The 26,601-nt window shown below is 36.9% G+C and overlaps 1 protein-coding gene across 5 annotated transcripts in view; it reads right to left on the reverse strand.

Annotated features, from left to right (window-relative positions):
• RTN4 (reticulon 4) overlaps nt 1-26,601 on the reverse strand; it is a 79,801-nt gene that overhangs the window by 36,719 nt on the left and 16,481 nt on the right. For 2 of the 5 annotated variants that reach the window (XM_028514552.2, XM_036027964.1), the window contains exons 2-3: nt 18,974-19,030; nt 15,886-18,303 (exon numbers count right to left, since the gene is read on the reverse strand). The exons of 1 other annotated variant lie outside the window; for it this stretch is intronic. In XM_028514552.2, the coding sequence (XP_028370353.1) occupies nt 15,886-18,303; nt 18,974-19,030 (2,475 nt within the window). Of the gene's footprint in view, nt 1-1,169; nt 1,421-15,885; nt 18,304-18,973; nt 19,031-26,601 lie in introns of those variants that run through there. 2 more of the 5 variants (XM_028514554.2, XM_028514556.2) reach the window with 2 other exon arrangements.

Genomic DNA, 26,601 nt, shown 5'->3' on the forward strand with positions numbered 1-26,601 from the left:
TTCACTTTGTAATGCCAATGGTCAGAAGGATGAAGAAAAACCCTTTATTAAATTCACATGTAAAGAAACCGTAAATATAAAAATTCAAAGTTTTTACTGTTTTCTTCTATTAAGTTGTATAACTCAGTATGAACTCAATCTTAAACTCACCTTTCCCCCACATTTCTTTCTTAAACAAATTATTTAAAGGATATTGTGAAGATTACTGAAATTAGCTCCACACATTGCTTTTAGAAACATTATTACCAATCCTGTTGTAAAGGTATATTTTTTAAAAAATTATAAAACTTGCTTGTGTGTGGAATACCTAGTTAGACCACTTAATAGCTCTAATGATTTTAAAGAGAATTTATTATAAGTAATCAAGATATACCCAGCCTACCACCTTCTATTTTTTTAAAATGGCACCTTTAACCATCTACAGATTAATTTTAAAATATTCATTACAGTCAACATTTTACCACGTATAGCTTAAATTCTTACACAACAATCCACTGAGACTTGAAAGGATCTAGGCTTTCAAGGGGGGAGGAAAGAGGATCAAGATCAATGATTGGTTATTATAAGGATGAAGGTTAGTGTCTTAAATATAGACATGTATTACAAACTACTGTGTATATATTTTAACTATTTCAAGATATACAAAAAATGTAATCTAGTTAAAAGGAGGCTGGTAGTAATTTTACAGGCTCAATAAGATTCCCAAAGAAGAAAACAGGCTTATTGCAAACGCAGTGTCCTGCTACCTACAAACCTTTGGGTAGAATTTCAACTACACCAAGTCAGCTTCTTAAAAAAATATTTAGACACAGAAAATATGTCGTTATGAAATACAAAGACAGCTATGTAGATTTATCACACCGAAGTAAGCATCAGATGAAATGTGTTAGAACTACACTGTTTAAAATGTGCAAGATTGCACAGAACCAAATCAACGATAGGACTGCAAAGACGAGATCGAATGCCAGAGAAAAAGAACAGCATGACATTTTCTCACACAACCAAATGTAAAAACACTTGAAATCACTGTTTTAATCCTTTACTCTTAAACCTTTCATAGGTTTCACTTTCAGTTCAACATATATCTACATTGCAAAGCTTATTCATAGAAATATGTTACTGGTCACACGCACAAAAAAACTGAACAGAAGATTAAAAAGCAGATATACCCTTGTCCTTCCAATTCTTCTTCTGACCGTCCATGTCTTGTCACGATCTGCCCTCCAGATGCAAGGATCAATTATGCATACCAACAGAGAGGCCGCAGCTGCAAAAATCCACCCTCCGAGACATGAAATATCTGTTTCCTCAACACGAGCCTGCAGATCCTCTGCTGCACAACTGCAGCAGGACTGGAGTCACCTGACGTCTTCTGGGTGTGGAGCAAGTCTGACGCAGTGCAATCTGTAACTAGGCTACTAATACTCAGGCACTACTGCCTTCTTTCTGTTTATTGTTCTAGTCTTTTGCTTGCTGCTCATAGCAAATGAAGCTACTTTTGCAGGGGGGAGGGGCAGCCTACCGAAAGAAAGGAAAGAGGGTGTTTTGGGCAGTTAACCAATGAATGTATTTGAAGTAAGCTTAAGACCGTGTACAGTTCTTGGTCTTGTTTCATTTTGAGAGATGGCTGAATTATACTGCTGGTTTTCAGTTTCATTTAAAACTCTAAAATCAGTGGTTGCCTGTTAAGATAAAAATGGACTGATTGCAAAGTTTATGCATAGAAATATTTTTACTCACCACATAGGAATTTCAGAGGCTCAATATTCAGAAAATTAAAAAGCAGATATACCCTAGTCATTTAAATATTTCTTCTGATCGCCCATGTTGTCATGATCTGCCCTCCAGATGCACCACAGAAAAGCTGCAACAGCTTTTGTTTTTCAAGGGTAACTAACAGCTTACATTTCAAGCCTGGGAAATGCTGAGTCTCTTTTTACTTTCTCTTAAGTTTATAAATGCTTAAAGCATTCAGCATTGTGTGTGTGTGTGTGTGTGCAGAGAATCACAAAGCCAAATTATTTAATATATGCAACTTCAATAGAAAAAAGTTTTAATTCAGTTTCAACAGTCTCATCTTTCTAATGCAATGCTATTTTTCCTTCTTCTAACAATTATGGAAATTCAGAGAGTTGTACTTATTCTGAATCATCACCTGCTCCAACTCAATCTTTCAATAATTATCTATTAGACATTGCTGCACAAACTATTGATAAGGCTTGAGGAATAGTCGTGTACTAATTACCATTATCTGCCCTGGGAAAATGATATGAGACCAAACTCAAATTTTACTGATAAACACACAAAAACAAATCTATGTACAGAATTTCTAAAATTGTTTGACTTCATAAAACTGGCGTTAATTCCAGTGCAGAACATTAGTCTTTACTAATATTCCACAACTGTGTTAACAGAGGCTACCATTTGACTAAGTAGAAGAGGCAATACATAATGACAAATCAGCTAAAATATTTTAAGATGTGTGATATGATGGCGTATAAGATAAATATATATATAGCCTATGTACAAAAGTACATACTTCTCAAGACGAGACAGCTACACTAAAATAGATATATTTTCTGGAAATAGATGAAACTACGTGGGCTGCAAAATCCTACAAAATCATCAATAACAGAAGTATCCTGAATATCAATGATTCAGTTATTTATCTAACTAACTGCTTCTCTAACTCCAAACATAAAGCAAAATAATTTTTAAAAAATGTCCATATTCTCAGCTCAAGCTAATATTTAACATTAAACTTTATTCCCTGAACCCTTGCGTAATGTGCAATTTCAGAACCCTGCCACCAAGTCAGGTCACAGCAGAAAAGGCCTGGCCTCGCAGTAAAACAGTCTGAAATCCCCAGCTATTCAGTAAGTGCAAAATATTTCCTAGTAATGAACCCCATAAAGTACTGAAGGCCAATAAATACTTTAGTGTTAGAGTAAAGCATTCAAAAACATCACCCGAACAGTTCTCAAGTCAGAGATCACTACACAAACAGGAGGGAGGGGAAAAAAAGATTTCCATACCATTCACATCTTCTGGTACTTAACTTGGTTCGACAATTTTAAAAAACAGTCTGAGAAGGCAAGAATGTCTAGTTATACCCATTCATCTAAACATTAACTGTACTTAATAGCTCCCCTGGCAGATTAAAAAGTCAATGTAGGAGCCCTGGAAGTTCAACTTTACACAGGAATATCTAATTTAACTTATATGGGCTTTGCAATTCAGGCTATTATTAAGCTCACGGGGAAAACTAGCTCATATAAATCAACTGAAATTTTGCTCATTTCTTTCTTAGAAAAGCTTTACTAGAGTAAGTTAAGCAAAAAAAAAGTGCTTAAATTTTAAATTTTGATGAGACAGATTTATTAAAAATATAAAGCCATATGGGCTATGCTTATTGTAAAGATCAAATGAATTAGTGTTTGTTTGCAAAAGCCCTTACTTAGGACAGTGCCTGACAAAAAGTAGGCCCTGTGTAAGCCCCACCTACTTACCATTAGTGTCATGCTAAAAATAACAGTCAAACTACACCTTTAAACCACATCTAAGAAAGCACACATATTGATCTAATTCTAGGCAACAACCCAATACCCTTCAAATTAGAAGTGCCTATACACACACAAATTATTGTTCTTTGCTATATAAGCTCTATTATTCTCCAGCTGAGATAAATTTATTTATATATGGATAGTTTATATATATAGGTCTTATTCCACATTAAATCCCAACTTCACAGACAAATAGAGGACATAAATCTGTTTTTTAAAAACTTATCATTGATTTTGCTTTCCTTCAAATATTTAACAAAGGAAAAATTTTCAATGACAATTTTCAAATAGAGCAGATAATCCCAACTTGCAAAACAGCACTTTGATTATTTGGGATAGGAACCTATCTCCTCTTAAAAGGAAGGATTTCGAAGGAGATGACAACAGATGAGCGTTTTATTTATAATGCAAGTAAATAACAGTGTGTCTAAATTGTAAGTCCTACTTTGTATTGCTGAGAAGGGGGAGGGGAGGAGATAGTTTCCTTTTCCTGAATTCAAAATCAGCCTTACGCAAAACTTTTGAAACAAAGTGTTCAAAGTTCACCTTCAGCAACTTTCCACTCCTCGATCTCCATATCCCCAAATACCGCCTCGGAGCACCACAAAAACCAATGGGGAGAACTTCCTCAAGCACATCCCTGCCTTCTAACCATGCTCTAAAACTGCCTGCAGTCTTTCTCTTCTCATGTCTCCAATCAAAACTCTCCTTTTCCTAGTACACAGCTCTCATTAGTAGGAACATGACACAATTATATTGATTCCTACTGAAGAATTTAAAAACTCCTTTCTCTACTATCCTAAGGGGGTATGGGTGCGGGGGTGGGTGGGTGGGTGTGTGTGTGTGTGTGTATTGTATCCAAGTGGCAGGATTTCAGACATCACAAGGCTGTAGTTTGGAATAGGCAGCGATATGTAAGCTGTAGGTCTGCCCTAGCCAGTCCTCCCAAGATTCTTCCTTTTCCATTTCTTTCCTTCTTAACCCCAGAAAAATCTAGGCTTTATTTTGCTTTGTTTTCTTTACGATGTTCAGAGATAAAAAGAAATAAAGTGGGAAAGAGACAGTCACTTGGACTGAAAGTAGCACTCTAAACTGAGGATTGCTTGTATATAATTCTTGATAGCTAAAACAATTATTTCCACTTCTGATAATAGAAAACAGCACTCTTTTTTTAAAAAAATAAACATTTATAGCTATACAGTTTTGAACTTCAAAATTTCATTATTCTGAGCTATGAAATTAAACATGTCTCATTACTGAAGGTACAAACAGCACTGTTAATATGCTGTAATACAATGCCCTCTATGGACTAAATTATAGCACTTCAACATTAACTCTGAATTGAATCTTAAGACATGGAGTAATACTTTAGTCTAGAAAATGAATGACAATACAAGTTAAAATGTCAAAAAAATAAGCATTTTAGAGTCTGTAAACAATTTCACATAAGTTGCTAAAAAATGAATACTAAAATCTGTAAAGAAGTAGAAAGTGATACTATTCAATAAAAACTACAAAAATGCTGACTTCTTGTATTATAATCTAAAATACATATACAGATATTGCAAAAGAGCCAAAATGTCTTTAAATTTGGATTTAAAACTAATAGCCATTAGGCTCTGAAACCTTCAAACCTTTAAGTTCTCATTAAAGAACACAGGTCTGGGGGAGTCCTTAAGGTCGTTTCATAACATTGGTAACAGCATGATTCAAGCATTTGTTTGATTCAGTGCAATATGTTGAGATTCAAAATCCTTTTATAAAGTCACTTGTAGTGTGAATCAAATATCCACAACTCAATTTCTCTGCCCAACTGAATATATTGCATATGGTCAATTATAGAGCATTCTGCAGTCTTCATGTTCCATCTACAACACTAGATGGCACCAACACCCAGAGTACAGTTGACAGTCCCACTCAGCCTGTGCACCGTGGTGGAGCGCTCTCAGTTTCCGGTATTCCCAGCGCTCCTGTGTTCCCTAGGATTGCTTCTGGGTACTCAGGAACTAGATTACAGTATGATGGGAATAGGAAGACAATTTCACCACCAAAAAGCATTAGGATAAAACGATCTCTGACTGGAATTCAAAATCAGTTTTAAATAAATCAGAATTAAATGTAAAAATGAACCTATAAATAAGTTAATAGTTTTTCCTATTTGCAAACTTAAAATGTCCACTGAAATGTAAAGCAAAATAAAAATTCTTTAGAAAACTGAGGGCAAATGTAACACGACAAGGGTTTCCATTCTTTGTATATAAAGAACTCTCAGAATTAGAAATGAACATCTAATTTTAAAATGGGCAAAGTATATGAACAGGCAATTCATACACACACACCAAATACAAACAGCCAGTAAATATATGGAACATGCTCACCTTCACTAGTAACCAAAACTCAAAACAGCAACACACCACTTTAACCTATCAAACACATAAACGCTTTTTTTTTTAAATGGCAAGTACAGAATGTCCGAAAGAATCCATTAACAAGTAAGTCATGTGACTCTAGGAAGGAGTGCTGTCTACTTAGAACAGGCAGACCTACTATCACTGTACTTTTTGAATTTTGTATAATGTGAAAGAAAGTATTATCTATCCCCAAAAAATCAACTGGTGATAATAGAGAAATGGATGTTTTCTTACTGTTAAAAGGGTAGTACTTTTCTGATAGTCAATTTTTTCAAAACTCTTAAAAATGCCCATAACTACGTACCTAGAGTTTTATTTGTAGTAATTTGTAGGAAAGAATAATTCAGAGATATGTAAAACATTTTTAAATGTAAACAGGTTAGTAATAGAATTATTTATAAATTAAAAAGTTGGGAGACAATTTAAGGGTCTGACAACAGCCAACTGATTAAATTGCAGTCAAATCTCAATTCTTGAATATCTTGGTTCTTGAACAATTCTGTTCTCAACCAAGCTGTTCATGGAAAAAAAATGCCGCAGTTGTTTGACAAAACTTCAGGTCACGATCCTCTACCCAACAACCCTTTCACGTTGATACCTGTACTACCTGCCATGCATCTCTCGGGTGACAAAGGAGATTTGATTTTCAAACAAATCACTTCTCAAACAGTTTTCCAGAATGAATTAAGCCGAGAATCAAGGTTCCACTATATATCCAATAACCAAGGAACACTAAGCATTAAAAAATCATATGGCAGAAGAATAAAGACAATAGAAATGTTGGCATTATATATTACTAATTTTTTTAAAGTTATAAACAATATGTAAAATATAATCCCAATTTGGTAAAATGTATTTTTCACTGCATTTGTAAAGTATCCACAGGCACAGAAAATAAACTAGAATATATTCTAAAATATTAATAATGATTATGTCTGGACAATATAATTACAAATTACATTCATCTCAGTGTTTTTTCTATTTCTCAGATTTTACAATGAGCACATATTACTTCAGATGCTTCATGTACTGCCACCCTGACTTCACTGAGAGTCACTGGATCCTTGACAGAAATTCAAACTACCAAAATTCCTGAAGCTCAGAATGATCAACAAAGCTGCTCAAGGTCATACAGCTAACAAGTGATAATGCCCGGATTAAAACTCAGGTCTGTAAAATGTCCCAGATATAGTTCTTTCAATCATACATTTAGCAGTATCTATATTTTATGGTAAACTAAAAATAAGTATTTCATATTTATTTTCAATTTGTATTAAGCCCCCAGTAGCACTAAATGAATCCTCACTAATGACAATGCCACATGTTAAGTAAATATGATGATTCCTTTAATAACAGTCAGTTGTTAATTTAGCTACATTGTGCATTTACTAAAAGCCTTCCAGTTGAAGGTATGTCTATTCAATTTATGAAACAATTTAATTTCTTCTGAATACTTAAATTTCTTACTTTTACTATATAAACTGCTCACCGTTTTCAACAAAGTCCAACTAATAATTATTAAAAAGTGTCCCAAAGCCCTGGATGGGTGGCTCAGTTAGTTGGAGCATCGTCCCCTACACCAAAGGTTGGGGGTTTGATTCCTGGTCAGGGCACATATGTAGGTTGTGACGCAGACAAGAGGCAACTGATCCATGTTCCTCTCTCACATCCATGTTTCTCTCCCCCCTCCACTCCCTCAGTCTCTCTTGCTCTCTCCCTCTCCCTTCCTCGCTCCTCTAAAAAAAAAAAATCTTCAGATCAGGATTTCTTTTTTAAAATGTCCTAAATACGCTCACTAAAAATATTTTTAATGAAAATACCAAACCTTAATACAGTGGTATCTTGGTACTCATCGTTATTTTGTTCTGATAGATGAAGCATTTTCTCTTGTGGGATGGCGTCCCGACTCATACAAATTCTAGCAAGTGTGATGGGTAACAAGCAAGCACCAAGCACTGAAACATTTTTTCTCATCAAAATGGGGCGAGTACCAGGTTTGACAAGTTCTGAAGCTGGTGAGTACCTGAGGTACCACTGCATCTACAATTCTTTAGTGAGAAAGCTCAAAGGCAATATAGTAAATATTTTATAAGCTCTTAAAATATAAAAAAAGTTTTTAGCTACAAACACCATCAAAAAAGCTTATTTGTTAACACATTTAAATATAAACATAAAACATATATATGTGTGTATATATATATAAATTTGCAAAGGGTAAACTTTAATTCTTTACCTAGATAAATGGGCCCTTTCAAAGTGAGTTCTTTTTTATGGCAATACTACTTGATTATTCTTAGATATCACATAGTTTACATATAATAAATAATCAACTTGTAGTTGGTTTACACTTCACTCACCAACAGTTCTAACAGACCAGCAGAATAATCTATATCCTGATTATGAATTGAAAATATGGTATGCTTTAGTGGCAAACTAAGCAATCAACACACACACATTAAGCAATCACTGTCTGGAAGTCTAGCTCTCTGCGGTTTGGACAGGAGACGTTAGCACCTTTCTTTCCCAGGGAACCACCAAACACACAGCGGCTGTCCCTCACTACAGGGTTACTCAGTCTCCATAGGGAGCCACAGAATGTGACCCTCACTCGGACAGCCCTGCCTATGGAAGACCACGTTAGAAAAAAGTACATGGTAACCAACTTTCTGGACTTTTAAAAAAATGTCTTGCATTTATTAATACCCCGACCACAACAGGTAGGTAATAAAAATAGCACCTTGGTTATCTACCAAAATTAGAACAGTAACTGCTCATTCCAAAATGGGGAAACACCTGAGAGGGGAACAAAACCTATGTTGGAGTCCCTGTTCTTCACCTGTTGGAAAAAGGATCTTTGTGGAATTGTATAAGAACAAATATATATAAGAAAGCCCAATGTCTGCAACACTGTAAAGCTCCAAAGTATTGTGCTTACTATAGTATTTACTATGTAAAACCTTGGGCAAGTTACTTAACATCCCTAGACTAAGGTTTTGTCATCAATAAAATGGTTCCTTCTTTCAGATTACGGTGAAGACTAAATGCAATGAATACGTGAACGTGCTTGGTGCTTAAATTTCCCATAAATGGCAGTCTCCCCTTCCCAGGTAAAATGAAAATCCAGGTTCTTTTCTTGGAAACAAATTATCTAACTGTATTTCAAATAAATATTATAACCACACTAAAGGTGGAGAAAGGAAGAAGGGGGCACTAATCCAAGTAACTTCTATTCAACGATGTGCATTCAGTCTTGGGCAAGGCTGGGAGAAGGAGGTTTGCAAAATGATCCTGAATTCTTTTATTGTGTTTATTATAATGACATTCGAAAGTGGTCTAAAACTGTTTTAGATGCGTTAAACAATTAAGCAAATGAGTCAGTGTTTTGGCGGTGTTAGGAACAGGGTTTTCACTGTAGAAGGAACATACCAATGTGAAATGAGGGAAGAAAGAATTCTCTGGGAAGGGACTAAAGGCATCCGTGAGAATTCATGATTTCATAAATACGTGTATGTGCTTATGTCTATTTGTATGTATGGACGTATATAAGCATTTTCTAGCTCTGTCCACTGCAAGGGCTAAAATGGGGAGACCACACAGGAGTGAGGAGCACAACTAGGTCCAGCTCTTGATCTCCAATACCATTCCCCACTAAGAGGAATCAGGGAGGGATCATTGAAGACGTGGCGTGATTCCATGTAGGCATGAGGTAAGCCTACATTTTGTCATTTTACAAAAGAAAGAAGTGCTCCGCTATCCCCCCTCTAAACAGGAGAGCTGCATGTCCTTGCGCCAACTTGAAGTGGGATCCTCCAAATCTGGGACAGTTTACAACCAACATAAGTAATGAGACATAAACCACTGAGAATAAAATAGAAATCCATGGATCTATACTGATAGTTAACTAATTAATTAATTCATGGAAAAAGGGAGCTCTTATAACAGTAAAATGCCAAGGCCTGACTGATAAGTACAGGAATGTTAGAATTCAAAAATTATCACTTTGTAAACTTACTGATGAAGATTGACTCCAGTGAGAATCACCTATGGATATAAATCTAGAGGGGAAATTTTGATGAGGAGCAGGATATTTACATGGTGTTCCGAGTGTCACTCCTCAGACTGGTAAGTTGTAAGGGAGGAAGAAAGTCTAATGACACAATAAGGAAATCAGGGACCACTTTGACCAGAAGAACAAAATTAACCACATCAATGAGGGACTGATGGACAGTGGGTATCTCCAAATATAATAACATGAGGGCATTACATATCCTCTTCATTTTCACCATGAATCCATAACCTCTATCTAATCACTAAGAAACATCTGACAAATGCAAAATGAGGAATGTTCTAGTAAAAAGGGAGAAGGAGCCCTGGCTGGTATGACTCAGAGGATTGAGCACCAGTCTGCAAACCAAAGGGTCGCTGGTTTGATTCCCAGTCAGGGCACATACCTGGGTTGCAGGATAGGTCCCCAGCATGGGGTGCGAGAGAGGCAACCAACACATTGATGTTTCCCTCTTTCTCTGTCCCTTCCCCTCTCTAAAAATAAATAAATAAAATCTAAAAAAAAAATTGAAAGGGAGAAGAGCCTCTGTTCTTCAAAAATATTAATGTCCTAAGAGATAATGACTAGAACTGTTCAGGATTAAAGGAGCCAAGAGCAACATGACCACTAAATGTAAAAGTTGGCCCTGGACTGGAGTTTGTAGTAGAGGACACTATAAAGGACATTATGAGGTCATAACACAACCGGAATATGAATGGTAGATTTAAAAAAAGTATTGTATCAATGTGAACTTACGAAGTTAAAAGCCGGACTGAGGGTATATAAGAGAGTACCATCCCCTTTTAAAAGGCAGGGTTCCAGCAGAAGTAAGGCCTGCTTGAGTGTGGTTGGTAGGGTAATAATATAGGTGTAATAATTTATAGTTTTGATTTGAACATTTCACCTAAAATGCTGTATGGTGTGCTTGAGTGTGATATTGTTATGTTACAGAGTTACAAGTTTATGATTTTGTAATGAAAGATTTTGTCATAAAATAGGGGCGTTATTTGTGCCAGATCCAGTAGTTAGGATAAAACAATGTCATATAACTTACTCTCAAATGGCCCAGGAAAAATATAGATGTATTTGTGTACCCATATCTAATTATCTGTAGAATGAGAGATCATAAATGCTAAAGCAAATGGGGAAAAATGTTAAAGGGTAAATTTAGATGAAGAGTGTACGACATTCTTTGTACTATTTTTATTTTTTTCAAGTTTGATTTTGGGAGCAAAGACTGATTTTGTAAAGGAGATGGGCAAAATATTATGATGCAGAATTTGATCCCTTATTGATATTTTTTCATGATAAATCTTATTCAAAAATATCAACATATATTTTGAAATGTTACACCAACTGGAAGTTGCATGAGGGCAGGACTCTGTCTCAGTCTCCGTCTGTTTACCCCCGGTCTTCGCCCTCACTGTCGTCGCCACACTGCTATGGGCGGCTCAGATTCTTCTCACTGTTTTCCCCTAACCAGTTTACCCTGCTGTTAGAAACCTCCATTACCCTGAGAACCATCCCCCCTAATCTTCAACTTTATTGAACACTTCCTTCCATTATTTCCCTTCACTGAAACCTGGCTCTTCCTTGAGGATACCGCCTTCCCTGTGGAACTCTCCAATAAAGACGGATTATTCTCTGAAACCCTGCCACCAGGAAGGTGAGGAAGGGAAGTCAGTACCTTCTTGCTCACGAATACTGCTTCTAGACTCCTGCTTCTGAGGCCTCGGCCACAAGTCTCAGACATTCAGCGATGGCATTCCTTATCTTTCCTTACTGCTTCCATCCACCATCTTGCCGGTTGCCTCATAGTCCTTGACCGAAGTCTCTTGTCCCTAGCTCCTAATCTTCCTGTCCGCCCCAAGTCCCGCTATCATCCCAGGTGATTTCAGTGTCATGTGTAAGAGCAGTCCAACATCTTGGTCTCATGGTTCACCTGACTTTACCTCTAGCAACCTTCACACCACACAGGTTTAGCCGTTGCCTTGAGAGGCCAGACCCTGGCCATTAACAACCTGGAATTATAAATTCAACCTCTAACACACACACACAATCCTACTTTGACTGCAAGCCGCCTCTCATTCTGGTATTCATATTTATTACTACTACCCTTGGCTCTTAGATATAATTTGGACCTCTCCTGCTTTGATCTTCTATTCTCTTATCTACCAACTCCTTATCCTCTCCTCTTTACATTCTTCGACTTAGACAAAACCCATCACTTCAAATTACTCTCTTGCTATTTTATTATCTTCAGCTCCTTTCACTCACTGTCTTTCCATCAGGCGAACACAACCTTGAGTCAGTGACAGCAGTTGCCTTCCTGAACCGAGGCTGCTGGGCACTGTTAAAGCAAAGCCACCTTACTGCTCAGACCATCCTTCCACCTGACCGCGCTCTTCCTGCAGCACCTTTGAGTCCCTACTCAGAAGGTATTTCAGGCCTCTTTCGCCCAAGCGTGGCACAGTTCCTTCTCAGCAATGACCTACCACACGGCTTTAAAGAATAAAGCTAAACAAGCCCTCAACTTCCAGCTACCAAACACTAGCAGTATCAACACCCATCACTTTCCTTTTATTCACTAGAATCAAAGCCCTTCAAAATTCTCCCTCCTCAATAAGCTAATTCCTCCACCTGAGTTCCTGACCTCATCCCCTCCCCTCCTGACTCTCTGCATGCACCTTCAATTAGACATCTACTCCAATTTCTTTAAAAAATTGGGGGGCACTCTTCCTCAGCCCCATAACTCCAGCCCCTTGCACTGCTAACACTCTCCATGTTCTCAAACTTCTTAAAGTTGTCAACATTGAGTATCTATTTTCTCAAATCCCACTGGATCCTCAGATCTAGGGTTGCCCACTCGCACTATCTGCCAGGCCAACACCTTCCCTTCTTTTTGATAAATGATCAATCCTTATCTTAAGTGAGCTAGTATGTGATAATGCTGAGCAATCTTTCCACCTTTATATCTTCCTCTTCTTGTGGTTTCCCCTAGTTGATCTGTAGCTTTAATTACTATCCCTGAGCCCATGGCAAATATACACATACAAGCAAAGTCGCTCTCAAGAGATTCCCACGTATATCTATCACTTCTTGAATTTCCCTAGATACCTTAACGCCAACATATTTAAAATGTATTTTTTATCTTCTCTCCTTAAAACCCACTTCATTCCCTCATATTCCTTAACTCAGTTTCTCACACTGCCGCCCTTGTGTTTGCATGTTTGGAGTCATCTTTAGTGCCTCCCCTTATCTTTCATGTCCAAGTCCAATCAAACACCAAGCCCTAGGTCATCATGCTCATTCTACTGCGTTAATGTCCATAATCTCCTCTTCCTTAGACTGTGGCCACAATTTCTAAACTGGACTCTGCCAGTAGTGCTACCCATCTCCATTACATAAGTATATTCAGTAATACACTCATAATCACTACATATTTCACACAACTAAATCAGAATGCTAAATAAAAAAGACACATGCAAGTCACTTTACACAACTCAAGTAATGGGAGATGTAGAGTCAAAGGAAAACATGAGAATCAGTACTTTTCAGAAAAATTCATAAAAGCATACCTCAATTTAAAATCACTTTTCACTGTATTCAGAAAACTACATAACACTGAGGAAAGAAATCAAGGAAGACACAAACAAATGGAAACATATACCGTGTTCATGGATTGGAAGAATCAATATCATCAAAATGTCCATACTACCCAAAACAATTTACACATTCAATGCAATACCTATTAAAGTACCAATGGCTTATTTCACAGACATAGAACATTTCAAAAATTTATATGGAACCATAAACAACCCTGAATAGCTGCAGCAATTTTAAGAAAGAAGAGTAAAGTAGGAAGGATCACAATACCTGACACTAAACTATACTACAAGGCCACTGTAATCAAAATAGCCTGGTACTGGCATAAAAACAGGCACATGGACCAATGGAACAGAACAGAGAGCCCAGAAATAAACCCAAGTCTCTATGGTCAATTAATATTTGACAAAGGAGGCAGCAACATAAAATGGAATAAAAATAGCTTCTTCAACAAATGGTGTTGGGAGAACTGGACAGCTACATGCAAAAAAATGAAACTCGAGCACCAGCTTACACCTTATACAAAAATAAATTCAAGGTGGATAAAAGACTTAAATATAAACCGTGACACCATTAAAGTCCTAGAAGAGAACGTAGGTAGGAAAATCTCAGATATTTCACGCAGAAACTTTACTGACATGTCTCCTAGAGCAAGGGACATAAAGGAAAGAATAAACAAATGAGACCTCATCAAAATAAAAAGCTTTTGCACAGCTAAAAAAAACAGTATCAAAATAAAAAGAGAACCAACTGTATGGGAAAACATATTTATCAGTGATACCTCAGACAAGGGTTTAATCTCCAAAATATATAAAGAACTTACAGGACTGCACTCTAAGAGGACAAGCAACCCAATTAAAAAATGGGCAAAAGACTTGAACAGACACTTCTCCAAGGAAGACATACAGAAGATCCAAAGACACATGAAACGATGTTCAATATCGCTAGCTATCAGAGAGATGCAAATTAAAACCACAATGAGACAACACTTCACACCAGACAGAATGGCCATCATAAACAAAGCAACAAACACAAGTGTTGGAGAGGTTGTGGAGGAAAGGGGACTCTAGTGCACTGTTGGTGGGACTGCAGACTGGTACAACCACTATGGAAAGCAGTATGGAACTTCCTCAGAAAACTAAAAATGGATCTGCCTTTTGACCCTGCAATTCCACTGCGGGGGCTATATCCTAAGAACACTAAAACACCAATACAAAAGAACCTTTGCACCCCAATGTTCATAGCAGCACAATTTACAATAGCCAAGTGCTGGAAGCAACCTAGATGCCCATCAGTAAATGAATGGATCAAAAAACTATGGTACATTTACACAATGGAATTCTATGCAGCAGAAAGAAAGAAGGAGCTCCTACCCTTTGCAACAGCTTGGATGGAGCTGGAAAGCATTATGCTAAGCGAAACAAGCCAGGCAGTGAAAGACAAATACTATATGATCTCACCTTTAACAGGAACATAAACAACAAAACAAAGAAACAAGCAAAATATAACAGACACTGAAATAGAGGACAGACTGACAGTGACCAGAGGGGAGAGAAGAGGGAATTTCAGGGGGGAATGGGTAGGGTTTACAGGAACAAATTTGGAGGACACATGGACAAAAAATAGGGGTGGGGGGTAATGGGGGGGGAAGAGGGGAAGGTTGGGTGGGTGGGCTGGAATGGGAGTAGGTGGAGAAAACTGTACTTGAACAATGATTAAAATTTTAAAAAATAGAAAAAAATTAAAAAATAAAATCACTTTTCAACAAAATGTGTACTACTCAGTATGCATAACTTTATACCTATTACTGGAAAATACTGCATTATACTGAAATATTAGAAAAGTTACAGAAATGTTCTTTTATTAAAAATTTAAGAGTTAATTCTGGGAAATCAAAAGTAAATGCCTCTGCAAATACTTTGTTTTAATACCTCTTGCTCTTCATGCTATCAGGAAACACTGAAGCAAAAGAAAAGAAATAAACACCAAAGCCAATTCTAACAAAAATTTTTTTCTGGTTCCCTGGCAATATAGAAATGAACAACAAATAATTGTGTGGAAAAGTTAAGAGCAAGGGTGAATGATGAATGCAAGAAGGGTAGGAAAAGCACTAAAACCTTTAATGAGACAGAAAAACCATTCTTATCAATAGGATACGCTGGACATCATGAATGTAACATACTACACATAATGTGGTGGAATGTTCCATGGGAAGTCAAAAGGTGGAAAGAAGGCACAAAACAATGTATGGGCAGATTACCTGAAGTTTTACTCAGCTCTGCTGAAAATATGGCAGATGGTGATCTGTTCTCTTTTTCTGCACCTGAAGGAAGTTTTTTCTCAGCTTCTTTCACAAGAACTTTGGGTTTAACTACATCACCTATCTCTGTTTCAGTGGCCAAAGCAGGAACCGCTGGAGGCAGTAAGGGAACCTTTGAGATATCAGACCTATCTTTGGAGACTTCATCTGGGACGTGGACTTCATCTTCACCTTTACATTGTACATTCTTGGAAAAAAGGTCATGTGGTAATTCTGAGCAAGGCAACGGCCCCACTCCCCCCTGGGCGTTAGCAATCTCACCTCTGTGGGCTACGTCTAGGTCAGTGTATTCCCTCACTAATTTAGAGGAATCAGTTCTAGGACTGACAAATGTGGGGAACTCATCTATGATCTCAATCGGAGATGAATCTGAAAATGTTTCACTCTCTCTTATTTTTGCTTCCTGAGCAATAAATAAGCCATCATTTGAAGAAAGTGCAGTACTGAGCTCCTCCATCTGCAAAGGAGTTTTCTCCTTTTGGGTCAATGTTGGAACTTCACCAGGTGATGAGGTACCTTTTGTGGTGTCTAAATTAGGCTGAAAGGATTCCAAATATGGCTTTCCCCCCTTAGGTGGTGGTGAAGCACTGAGTTTTTCCTTATTTTCCTGTTCTAACATTAACTTAGGCGCAGTTTCAATGAGATTTTCTTTTACAAGTATCACAGCTTCATCTTGTTTTTGTGGAACTTCAGGTATTGAATCGTCACTAAATAAGTCAACCGGTTCAGAATCAGGTGAGGAATCTTCACCTAGCTCAGAATGGTCAGGAACTGGCTGTGCAGCCTTTGCTATTTCTGAATGGTTAGAGAAATCTGCAGTTGGTTCAGTAGAGACCTTTGTTCCTTTAATTAAATCACATGCAATCGATATATAAGGAGCTTCTGTTTCTTGAACAGCTACAGTAATACTTTCAGGTTCTTTAACTTCTTCCTTTGTTCCTGATACTTTCTTAATTTTAAGTGACACATTCATGGCCTCTTCATATGGTGGCGGATTTTCAGGCTCAAGTTTTATGCTTTCATAATTAACTGAAAGAGGAGCTTCTAATGGTGAGGAGCTGGGCTGCACTACAGAAGCACCAGCAGTAGGAACTATGGAATTTACTGGTGCTTCCATTACAATGTCAGGCAAAACTGGTGAAGGAGTAGCTTCGGATTCTTCAAATGTTGGGCAAAGCTGTGCTACAGGGTACAGTGACTCCTGCATAGCTTCTGATGTTTGAACCAAGTCCATTTTTGTTTCAAAAGCGATCTTTGTACCTGTAGCTTCATTCAATTTGCTTTCATATGCTTCCTGTACTAAATCTGGGGTTAGACCTTCAGGCATGTTTGCCACCAGCTCCCCGGGCACCTTCGATAAATCATCTGTTGTGACATACTCTGCCTCAGAACCCTGTGTTGCTACAAGGAAAGGGTTTAATGACCTCGTGCCACTATTCTTCTCTGTTACAATTTGGGCCTTTTTTTCTTCTATTTTTTTTTCATCTGTCTTATTTTCTGAAGTATGATCTTCCAACATAGGAAAAATGTTTGTTGAAATGTTTTCGGTTGCTGTTGGGTTGAAGGGGGTGCATGTGATGTATGCTCCTGAACCATCTTTCATGGCCTCAGGTGTACTGGGAAAAGAAGTATCATCATTGCTGCTTTCACTATCTTTTTCATGATTTGTTTGGTCAACACTATCGGCAAAACACTTCTTGTCCACTGTACTCTCCAACTTGCTCTCTATCTTATCTGCAGTAGCCAGCACATCGCTATACTGCTTATTAGTACCTTTCCCTTCCCAGGCCTGCTCAAAGGGTTTGAAGTCTGCATATTCCTCTCTCAACAGAGCTCCTGCTAGAACTCCCTTTTCATTAAAACTGTCCTTTGTTTTTTCTGGAGACACAATTTTGTTCTCTTCTTTAATCAAGTTAGTAAGGGCTACAGGTGACTCTTGTTGATTACGGAGGATGTTTCTACCAACTAAATCCTCCTCTTCATCTTTATTCTTCACAATTATTTCTTCCCTAGGGCTTGCTACTGTGGTGGCAAGTTCTGCTTTTGGAGAGCCACTGAACGATGATTCCATTACTGAGTATTCCAATTCTGAAAACTCTGTGAAATCTTTGTCTACAAATGGATTTTTTGCCTTTTCTAGGAACTCTTTAGAAGCTTCCTTTGAAGTTTCTTGAATTGTTCTTTTGGTGGATAATACTGCTGATAAATTACCAAGATATTCATTTTCTTTAAAAGAAGCAGCTGAGAGGGGAGATAGAGAAGGAAGAGAAGCAGCAGATTCAAGCAGGACAGATGGGAAATCCTCTTGACCAGCGGAAACAGTGTTACCTGGCTGCTCCTTCAAGTCCATAATTTTTTCTGTGACCATGGACAGAAAGGAAAGTTAGAGAATGCCAGTGTTCTCAGAGGTAATGCAAGTTTTATTGCAGATTCAAAATATGTTAGTAAAGACTATTAACTAAAATTAAATGTGATATTTAATAGAAAACAACTAGACTGAAATCATTACTAAAAATTAAAGCTATTGTCAATAAAACCTGTGTATGGCTACAGAATTATATGCTATGCAAAGACATAAATCAAGTTTTTGAGAAAAACCTCAAATATAATCACTGAAAAAGCTACTTTTAATTCATTTTAAAGGGGAAAAAAGAGGATTCCAGAAGACAGTTTGACAGTATAGAAAAGAAAGGGCATTGGAGAATTAAAGGCCACACAGTGACATTCAGTCACATAAAAGCCTTTCAGCTGTAAGAGCGAATAAATTTTATTTGGAGAAATGGAATAGTCACTATGTAAATGTCAGTCAAGGGTCCAAGGATTCCTTACATATTTCCAATTATTAATCAGGTTCTGCCCATTTCTCCCTCAGACATAGCATATAAAGTGCAATTTCAACTTTTTCAATAGACATTATTGGAACCATGCTACTTTTTAGTAAATTCAAACTACTCTGTACAGAGTTAACAAAACTAAAGAGTTAAAGTTAGAATACACAGAGGATAAAAGGCTAGCAGAAAGAACTTGCCTGCAGAGGAGTGTATCACAGGCTCAGATGCAGCAGGAAGAGCAAAAAGTGTCTCATCTGAAAAACAAATAGAATATAACCTCAGCAGAAATCAGGACAGAGTTCGAAGGAGACTAAAGAAAAGAGGAGCAAGCAAGGGTTCAGTTTGTAATGAGTTAACACAAAACTTTGCCTACAGAGAAACAGCCAAGATGGAAAGGAAAAAGGAGTAGCATTAGTAATACCATTAATTCATGCCCTGGCTGGTGTGGCCCAATGGATTGAGCACTGGCCTGCGAACCAAAGGGTCACTGATTCTATTCCCAGTCAGGGCATGTGCCTGGGTTGTGAGCCAGGCCCCCAGTATGGGGGGCATGAAAGAGGCAACCACACATTGATGTTTCTCTACTTCCCTTCCCCTCTTTCTAAAAATAAAATCTTTAATAAATCAGATTAAATTACCATATATATTATAAAGCTGATTAAATGACATCCATGGAACTTATCATTTTCCAAGGGGCAATAACATGTTTATGTTAAAGAAACTTCATGAGTCAAAATGGATATGAGATACCATTCTTCTCATTTAACATACCACATCCAAAGCTTTTACTCATATTGTTATATAATTAAATTATTATGTCCTAATTAAGCCAAAATTTTAAAGATGCATTTGAATAAAATTAATAACTATACTTGCTTAACCTTTTTTTATTGGCATATGTTCAGTTCAAAAGAACTTTCAGAGAATACATTTTCTTACTCCAGACTGTCTACCCTTAAAAAAAAAAAGATTATAAGAGTCATTGTATACTACCATATTTTTCAGACTATAAGACACACCCACCCGCCCGACCCTGACCAATTTGGGAGGAATAATGGTTGTTAATGCTGCTGTTGAGTTCTTTTTACATTTACATTGGTATAATATTATGTTATTAAATATTTCACATTTTTTGTTTCAAAAATTTTTTCCTATTTTCCTCCTCTAAAATCTGGGTGCATCTTATGGTCGAAAAGTATGGTATTCTTTGAAAACATCAACCCATACACCATTGTCCAAATTACAAAGAAAATACTAATTATCATTATGAAGATCATTATCATCACCAGCCTTGTTTTGTTTCAAATTAACATTGAGGGCTCCTTGTCATTCTAAGTGCTTTACAATGCAAAGACTCCTTTTACTTCTTAGAACCCTACTACTACAAGTGGTGTTTGTTGTTAATGTGCCCCATTTAACAGATTAAAAAAAAAAAGAGTGACACAAGTTAAGGAACTCAATACACAACTAGTGAGACTCATACAAGTCAACTCCAGAGCCCATTTTCTTAACCATACTATATGCAACATGTTAGGAACTCAGTACTTGTGTCCCTCAAATTATGTTGAAGTAACCTCAACGTGATGGTATCTGGAAAAAGGGCCTTTGGGAGGTAACTAGGGTTATGTGAGGTCATGAGGGCAGGGCCATGGTAGGATGGGGTTAGTGGCCTTATAGAAGACATCAGAGAGCTTTCTCATGCCTGTGTGACAATACCCTTCCCGCTCTCCTTCTGTGTTTCTCCCATTCTTCTGCACACTCATGCGTACGAACATCATGTACACATACAGTGAAAGGGCAGCCACCTGCAATCCGAGAGAAGAGGCCTCAGAATGAAGCCTACCTAGCTGGCACCTTGATCTTAGACTTCTCAGCCTCAACAACTGTGAAAAATAAATTTCTGTTGTTAAAGCAACCGAATCCTTGGCATTTTGGTATAGCAGCCCAAGCCAACTAACACACTATACAGAGTGGGGGAAAACTAGGTTTACATAGTTGTGAGTACACAACACAGTTTATTCTTGTATTATTATTAATTATTGTATTATTTTCCACACAAACAACTGTAAAACTGTAAACCTACTTCTGCCTCACCCTGTATATTGGTATATCAACCTTTACAATGTCATTTTATACCTGCAGCTGGGAGATCCTGAGCTAAAGATCTTCTACAGTTTATACTAGGGAAAGACCTCTAGCAAAAAGGTAATTTGAAATAGCCTGAGAGGTGACAGGAAGGTATTCATTTAGTGGAGAAAACATAATAAATTTGGAGCCTTCTATGTGGAAGGCTGCTAGACAAGGCTGATCAATAGAAAAAAATCAAAGAGATGTGGCTATCATGAACATGGACTTGACTTCCAAGGGTATTCTAGTTCTTTTGATGAAGAGGAGAGTTAAATTCACAACGTCTTGCAAATTTTGTATAAATCCATACCAGGCATAATGTCATACCTAAAGGATTCTTAGATGAGGTGGTAAGAGGAAAACCCCAGATATTATAAGGGTCTCCAATAACCTAGAACAATAGGCTGGATGGGATACTCATCCAAACCAAAAAGACATAATGCCTTATGAGATTTTGTAAAATGTACATGTGTATGTACACTTTTTAAAGATGACTTGCTATGTGACCTTAGTTTAGTTTCTTATTTATAAAATGAGAAAATATAAAAATTCCTTTCAGCTATAATGAATTCTAATCTTGTATTGTATAAAACTGAGGTTTGAGGGTCAAAGAACAGAACCAAATAATCACACAGCCGCCGCATCTAAATAAAGGTAACAGATTCTGAAATGGTTGTCTTAGACTTAAAGCCACTAATTAAGAGGCCAGTCTACTTGGAAAGTGAACTAGAAACATGTTACTGTTAAAATTAAATGGAAAACAAATTAAATCTAAAATCATATCAAAAATTTAATGTAATTTTAAATGTATCTTTACTCCTATGTAATACAAAGTCTCTCTAACAGTGAAAACTATTGGGTTGGCCAAAAAGTTCATTTGTTTTTTTTCTGTAACATGGCTCTACTACTGCTTAGTTGTCTTTAACTTCATTCTTTGTCTTTAACAAATTTTGTTAGATTATATTGTGACAGCTGTCATATCAGCACATATTTTAAAAAACATCGAAATTGGTAAATTTTTGTGTAGACATTCTAATATTGAAGATGGAAGAAAACACACATTTTCAGTATATTATGCCTTATTATTTCAAGAAAGGTAAAAACACAACTAAAATGCAAAAAAGATTCATGCAGTGTATGGAGAAGGTTCTGTGACTGATCAAATGTGTCAAAAGTGGTTTGTGAGGTTTCGTGATGAAGATTTCTCGCTGGATGATGCTCCACGGTTGGGTGGATCAGTTGAATTTGATAATGAACAAATCGAGATATTGAGAACAATCAAGTTTATACCATGTGGAAGATAGCCTACATACTCAAAATATCCAAATCGTTAAAGTTATTGGTGAAAATAAAAAATGTGTCTTTTATTTTATGGAAAAAACAATGGACTTTTTGGGCAACCCAATATATTCCTGGCACCTGACCAGGTGAAAAAGTTTACAAATTGGTACTTCCAATATTCACTGAATTTAAAAAAAAAAAAGAAAAAGGAAAGGAGAAATCCTCACATTTTGAAAAGTGAGATTCAATCCAAAATTAACCACAAAACAAGTACTGCATTCTTAAAAGCACTTCCAAAAAGATCCAGAAGAGGTCACTGCCATTTGGCCTTCAAGAAGAGGACAGTTACTCAGACTACTGCTAAAGCAACCACTTGATCCAGAAAGCAAATTGCTTGGGTCCAAAGCACTTACAACTGTGCAACCATGAGAAACTTATTACTTAGCCTTTCTGTGCCTCATTTCCTCATTTATAAAATAAAGATAATAACAGTATAAACCTCAAAATGTTGTGTGGGAGGGGCAAGAGAAGAAAAAGAAGCAACTTGCCCTGCCCTGAGTCACAGAGGTAGGAGGAGGCGGGGCCAGCCAGGATTTAAACAGCTCTAACTACCAAGGGTCATATGCTTTCTGAATAAGATTTTGCAACAGGTGCAAATTCTTATTGCACCTGTTGCAAATTCTTATTTCCTCAGCTCCTCCAGTTTGGCCTCCGGAAACAAAATAATTGTCAGCCAGCAAATATTCTGTAATTATCTGAAATGTTCTACTGATTAATTGCTTCTACTTCACAAATATAATACATTTATATAGACACTAATGCTGGCCAGGCACAGGTAATTCAGATAGTCTTATGATACTCAAAACCATCCTATCAAGTAGGTACTACTGTTACCCTCTTTTCACAGATGAGGAGAGAGAGGCATAAAAAGGCTAAGTTGCCCAGAGTCACAAAATTGAAAGTGATGGATCTGAGATTTGAATCCAGAGAGTTTACACACTCTTTTCTTTTTTTTTTTAATTTTATTTTAATCATTGTTCAAATACAGTTTTCTCCTTTTTACTCCCAGTCCAGCCCCCCCCACCCCTCCCCACTTCCCTCCCATACATACTCTTTTCTTTACTGCTGCAATACTTCCTTTCTTGGACTTTGTATAAATTTAGAAATTAAAAGTGACTAATAAAATTAAAAGCATTCAAAGAAAATTTTGATCAATACATATATGTAGCTATCAAATTCTAAGGCTAAAACATTTTTTTAAAAAATACTGATCTTCACAGGTGAACAAAAGTATCTTATAATCAGGGCTACTATAATTAGTAAAAGAATAACATTCTCCCTCTTTCTATAACTCTCCCTCTTTTTATGATCTACTTATTTGCCAAATTCTAAGTATTGAATACAATTAAAACTTTGATCATTAACCTCAGTTGTGCTATTAAAATGGACAGCCAGAAAAAGGAAAAAATATTAAGGGCTTAATTATACCAATACTAAGTAAAAACATAGTGGCATGTTTAAAAAAAGAAAAACAAGGTTTTCACTAATAGGCAAAAGGAAAGCCAGACTTTTGCTATTAAGTCTCTCTGGTCTACTGCCATCAATTTATATTTCTAAAAAAAAAAAAAAAAACCCAATTCTATACATTCTCTTGCTCAAAAAACATTTAAAGACTTTCAGTTATTCAATGAATTATATGTAAAACCTTCAGTCAGGTAAATAAGGCCCTGCACCATATGGCCCCAACTTAACTGTCTAAACTTACCACAACAACTCCTCCCAGGCCACCTATGCCAATCAAACCCGATTCTTCCTAACCAAGCTCATGCTTCCTCTTCCTGCACATCTGAATGTTGAAATCCAGTAATGCTAAAGTTCACCACATTCAGCCTTACTAACTTTCTTTCTAAAACACGCTCACCCTTATCTTATTCTTGTTAATCTTCTACCACATTTCCAATTACTTAAGCTCAGAGAATTAAGTAGCTTATTCAAGTCACAAAGCGAGGAAATTATAGTTTAATTCCTAGTTCATGACAAAATTAGGAAATTATAATTTAACTTTTTCACTATAATCAGATACACATTTATTTCCTTATCACCCTCAATAACAAGAACAGAATCACTAAACTACTTATAATGACTATATGAAATGTGAGTACCATTCACAAATCAACTTTTTCCAAATGATCTACTTACTCATGCTCATGTGGGCCCTAACCTTGGCCTAAGCCTAAACCTACAATGTAAATTTAGATTAACTGCAGCAGGGCTACATACTTTAAAGGCTATTTACTTCCATCACACAAGGATCAGTTTCTTTTATTTCTTGTTTTTCCTTATACACTTTATTTTTTTATTGTATTTTTTCCCACTACCATTCAGTCCCTTTATACTCCCTAACCCCTGCAATTGCCACACCTTTGTCCATGTCCATGAGTCCTTTTAAGGATCGGTTTCAAAATTAAAGTTCACTAAAGAGATTTCTCTTTTTGTTAAGTAAATCACTTTTTAAAAAAGTAAAAGAGGTACAGCAGTTTTTAATTTATTACTGTCAATTAAAATATATATACACATACACTATCACAAGCTCACCAATGTCCACACACACTTTTAAATCTAAGAGAGAGAGAGAGAGAAAGAGAGGGAGAAAGATCAATGTGAGAACAAAACATTGATCGGTTACCTCCTATATATACCACACCCCAACTGGGGTTCAAACACGAAACCTAGTTTATGTGCCCTGATCAGGATTGAACCCACAACCTTTTGTTGTACAGGATGACACTCCAACTAACTCAGCCACCTGGCCAGGGCTGCCTACACAGTCTTATAACAGTATTTTCCTTGACATATTCATTTCAAAAAAGGCTTTTTATCAACCAAATGTATAACTGGTCAGTAAAACCATATCTAATTTCTAAAACAAGGAAAACAAACTGCACTTTAAAACCATAGAGAACATCTGCTTCTAGCTATGAGTAATTATATGGGACCAATCCATCCAACATAAACTATGGAAGCGAGCAAAATACATGAAGCGACTGTCTTGAAACACTGGATAACAGGCAGTACAGGAAGGAGCGTAATTCCTGAGGAGAAGGAAGCACACCAGGTGAGTGCTCTGGCCTTCTGCCTGGAGGCACTTCCTGGTCAACAGCATAAGGAAGAAGAACCTAAGAACAGAACCCAAGAATACTGTGCTCTTGCTAAGCTGAGGAGGCTGCTGGGTTGTCTGAAATTTGTGGGCAGGGTAATGTTCAAAGAACAGCTGAAGAAAGAAGCCCCGTAAATCTGGATAGAGGTTCCCTTTAAGTATTTGGCTCTTCCCTTTAAATACACCAGAAGGCTCAGCAAGGTCTAGCAGAGAAATACAATAGAGAAAACTACAATAGAGTTCTGAGGTGAACAGATATTCTGAAGGTCAAATTGTGCTGGAAGAGCTAACCTAATTGTAACCAGCTGGGGTGGGGAGATCTTACTGAACACCCCAATATAAAGGTTAAGCCCCGAAAAAGGAATACCTTAAGAGTGGGACTACTTTAACCCAAAAGTAAGGAATACTCTAAACCAAGAATCAACAAGATACGGCACATGGGCTAATAAAGCTGTGTTGGAAGATAGGCCTGTCCATTCACTCATGCACTAAGGTGAGTAGTTAAGACAGAAACTACATAACCCACAAGCCTAAAATATTTACTGCTCAACCCTTACAGAAAAAGTCAGCAGACTCCTAACTACTCAACCCACCCTAACATTAAAATCAAGACTTGAAAAGATGATTTACCAGAAAATTTACTGCCTGACAGAACAAAACACCATACCCATGACAATCAGTATAAAATAAAAATTACTGCACATGAAAAGAAAATACAAAATATATAAGAAAAAGTCAATATAAACAAACACAGATATAATGTGGATTTTGGATTAGCAAACATTAAAATGGAAATTAAAATAGCTATTGAGATATTCCTAAAGATGTACAGTAAAAGATAGACATAATGAATGAACAGAGATTCTTGACAGAGAAATATAGACTAGAAAAAAGAACCAAATGAGATTTTATAACTGAAAATTACATTAAGTAAAAGAAAACTTCATGAAATTGGTTGAAGAGCAGACTGGACAGTGCAAAGGGATGAATAAGCTGAAAGAAGCAACAAAAAACAACTATCCAAACTGACTCACAGCAGGGGTGGGGGGGGCGGGGACAGAGCCTCAGTGACCTGAGATAATGAAGCATTTAAAGTATATGTATTGGGGTCACCCAAAAGGCAACAGTGACACACACACACACACACACACACACACACACACGGAATAAAGATATAATGGACTAAAACTTGCCAATTGTAATGGAAAATACCAACTTACAGATCCAAGATTCCCTATTTGCAAATTTGTTACTGGCTAA

Source organism: Phyllostomus discolor, chromosome 6 (assembly GCF_004126475.2).
Source record: "Phyllostomus discolor isolate MPI-MPIP mPhyDis1 chromosome 6, mPhyDis1.pri.v3, whole genome shotgun sequence".
Taxonomy (NCBI): domain Eukaryota; kingdom Metazoa; phylum Chordata; class Mammalia; order Chiroptera; family Phyllostomidae; genus Phyllostomus; species Phyllostomus discolor.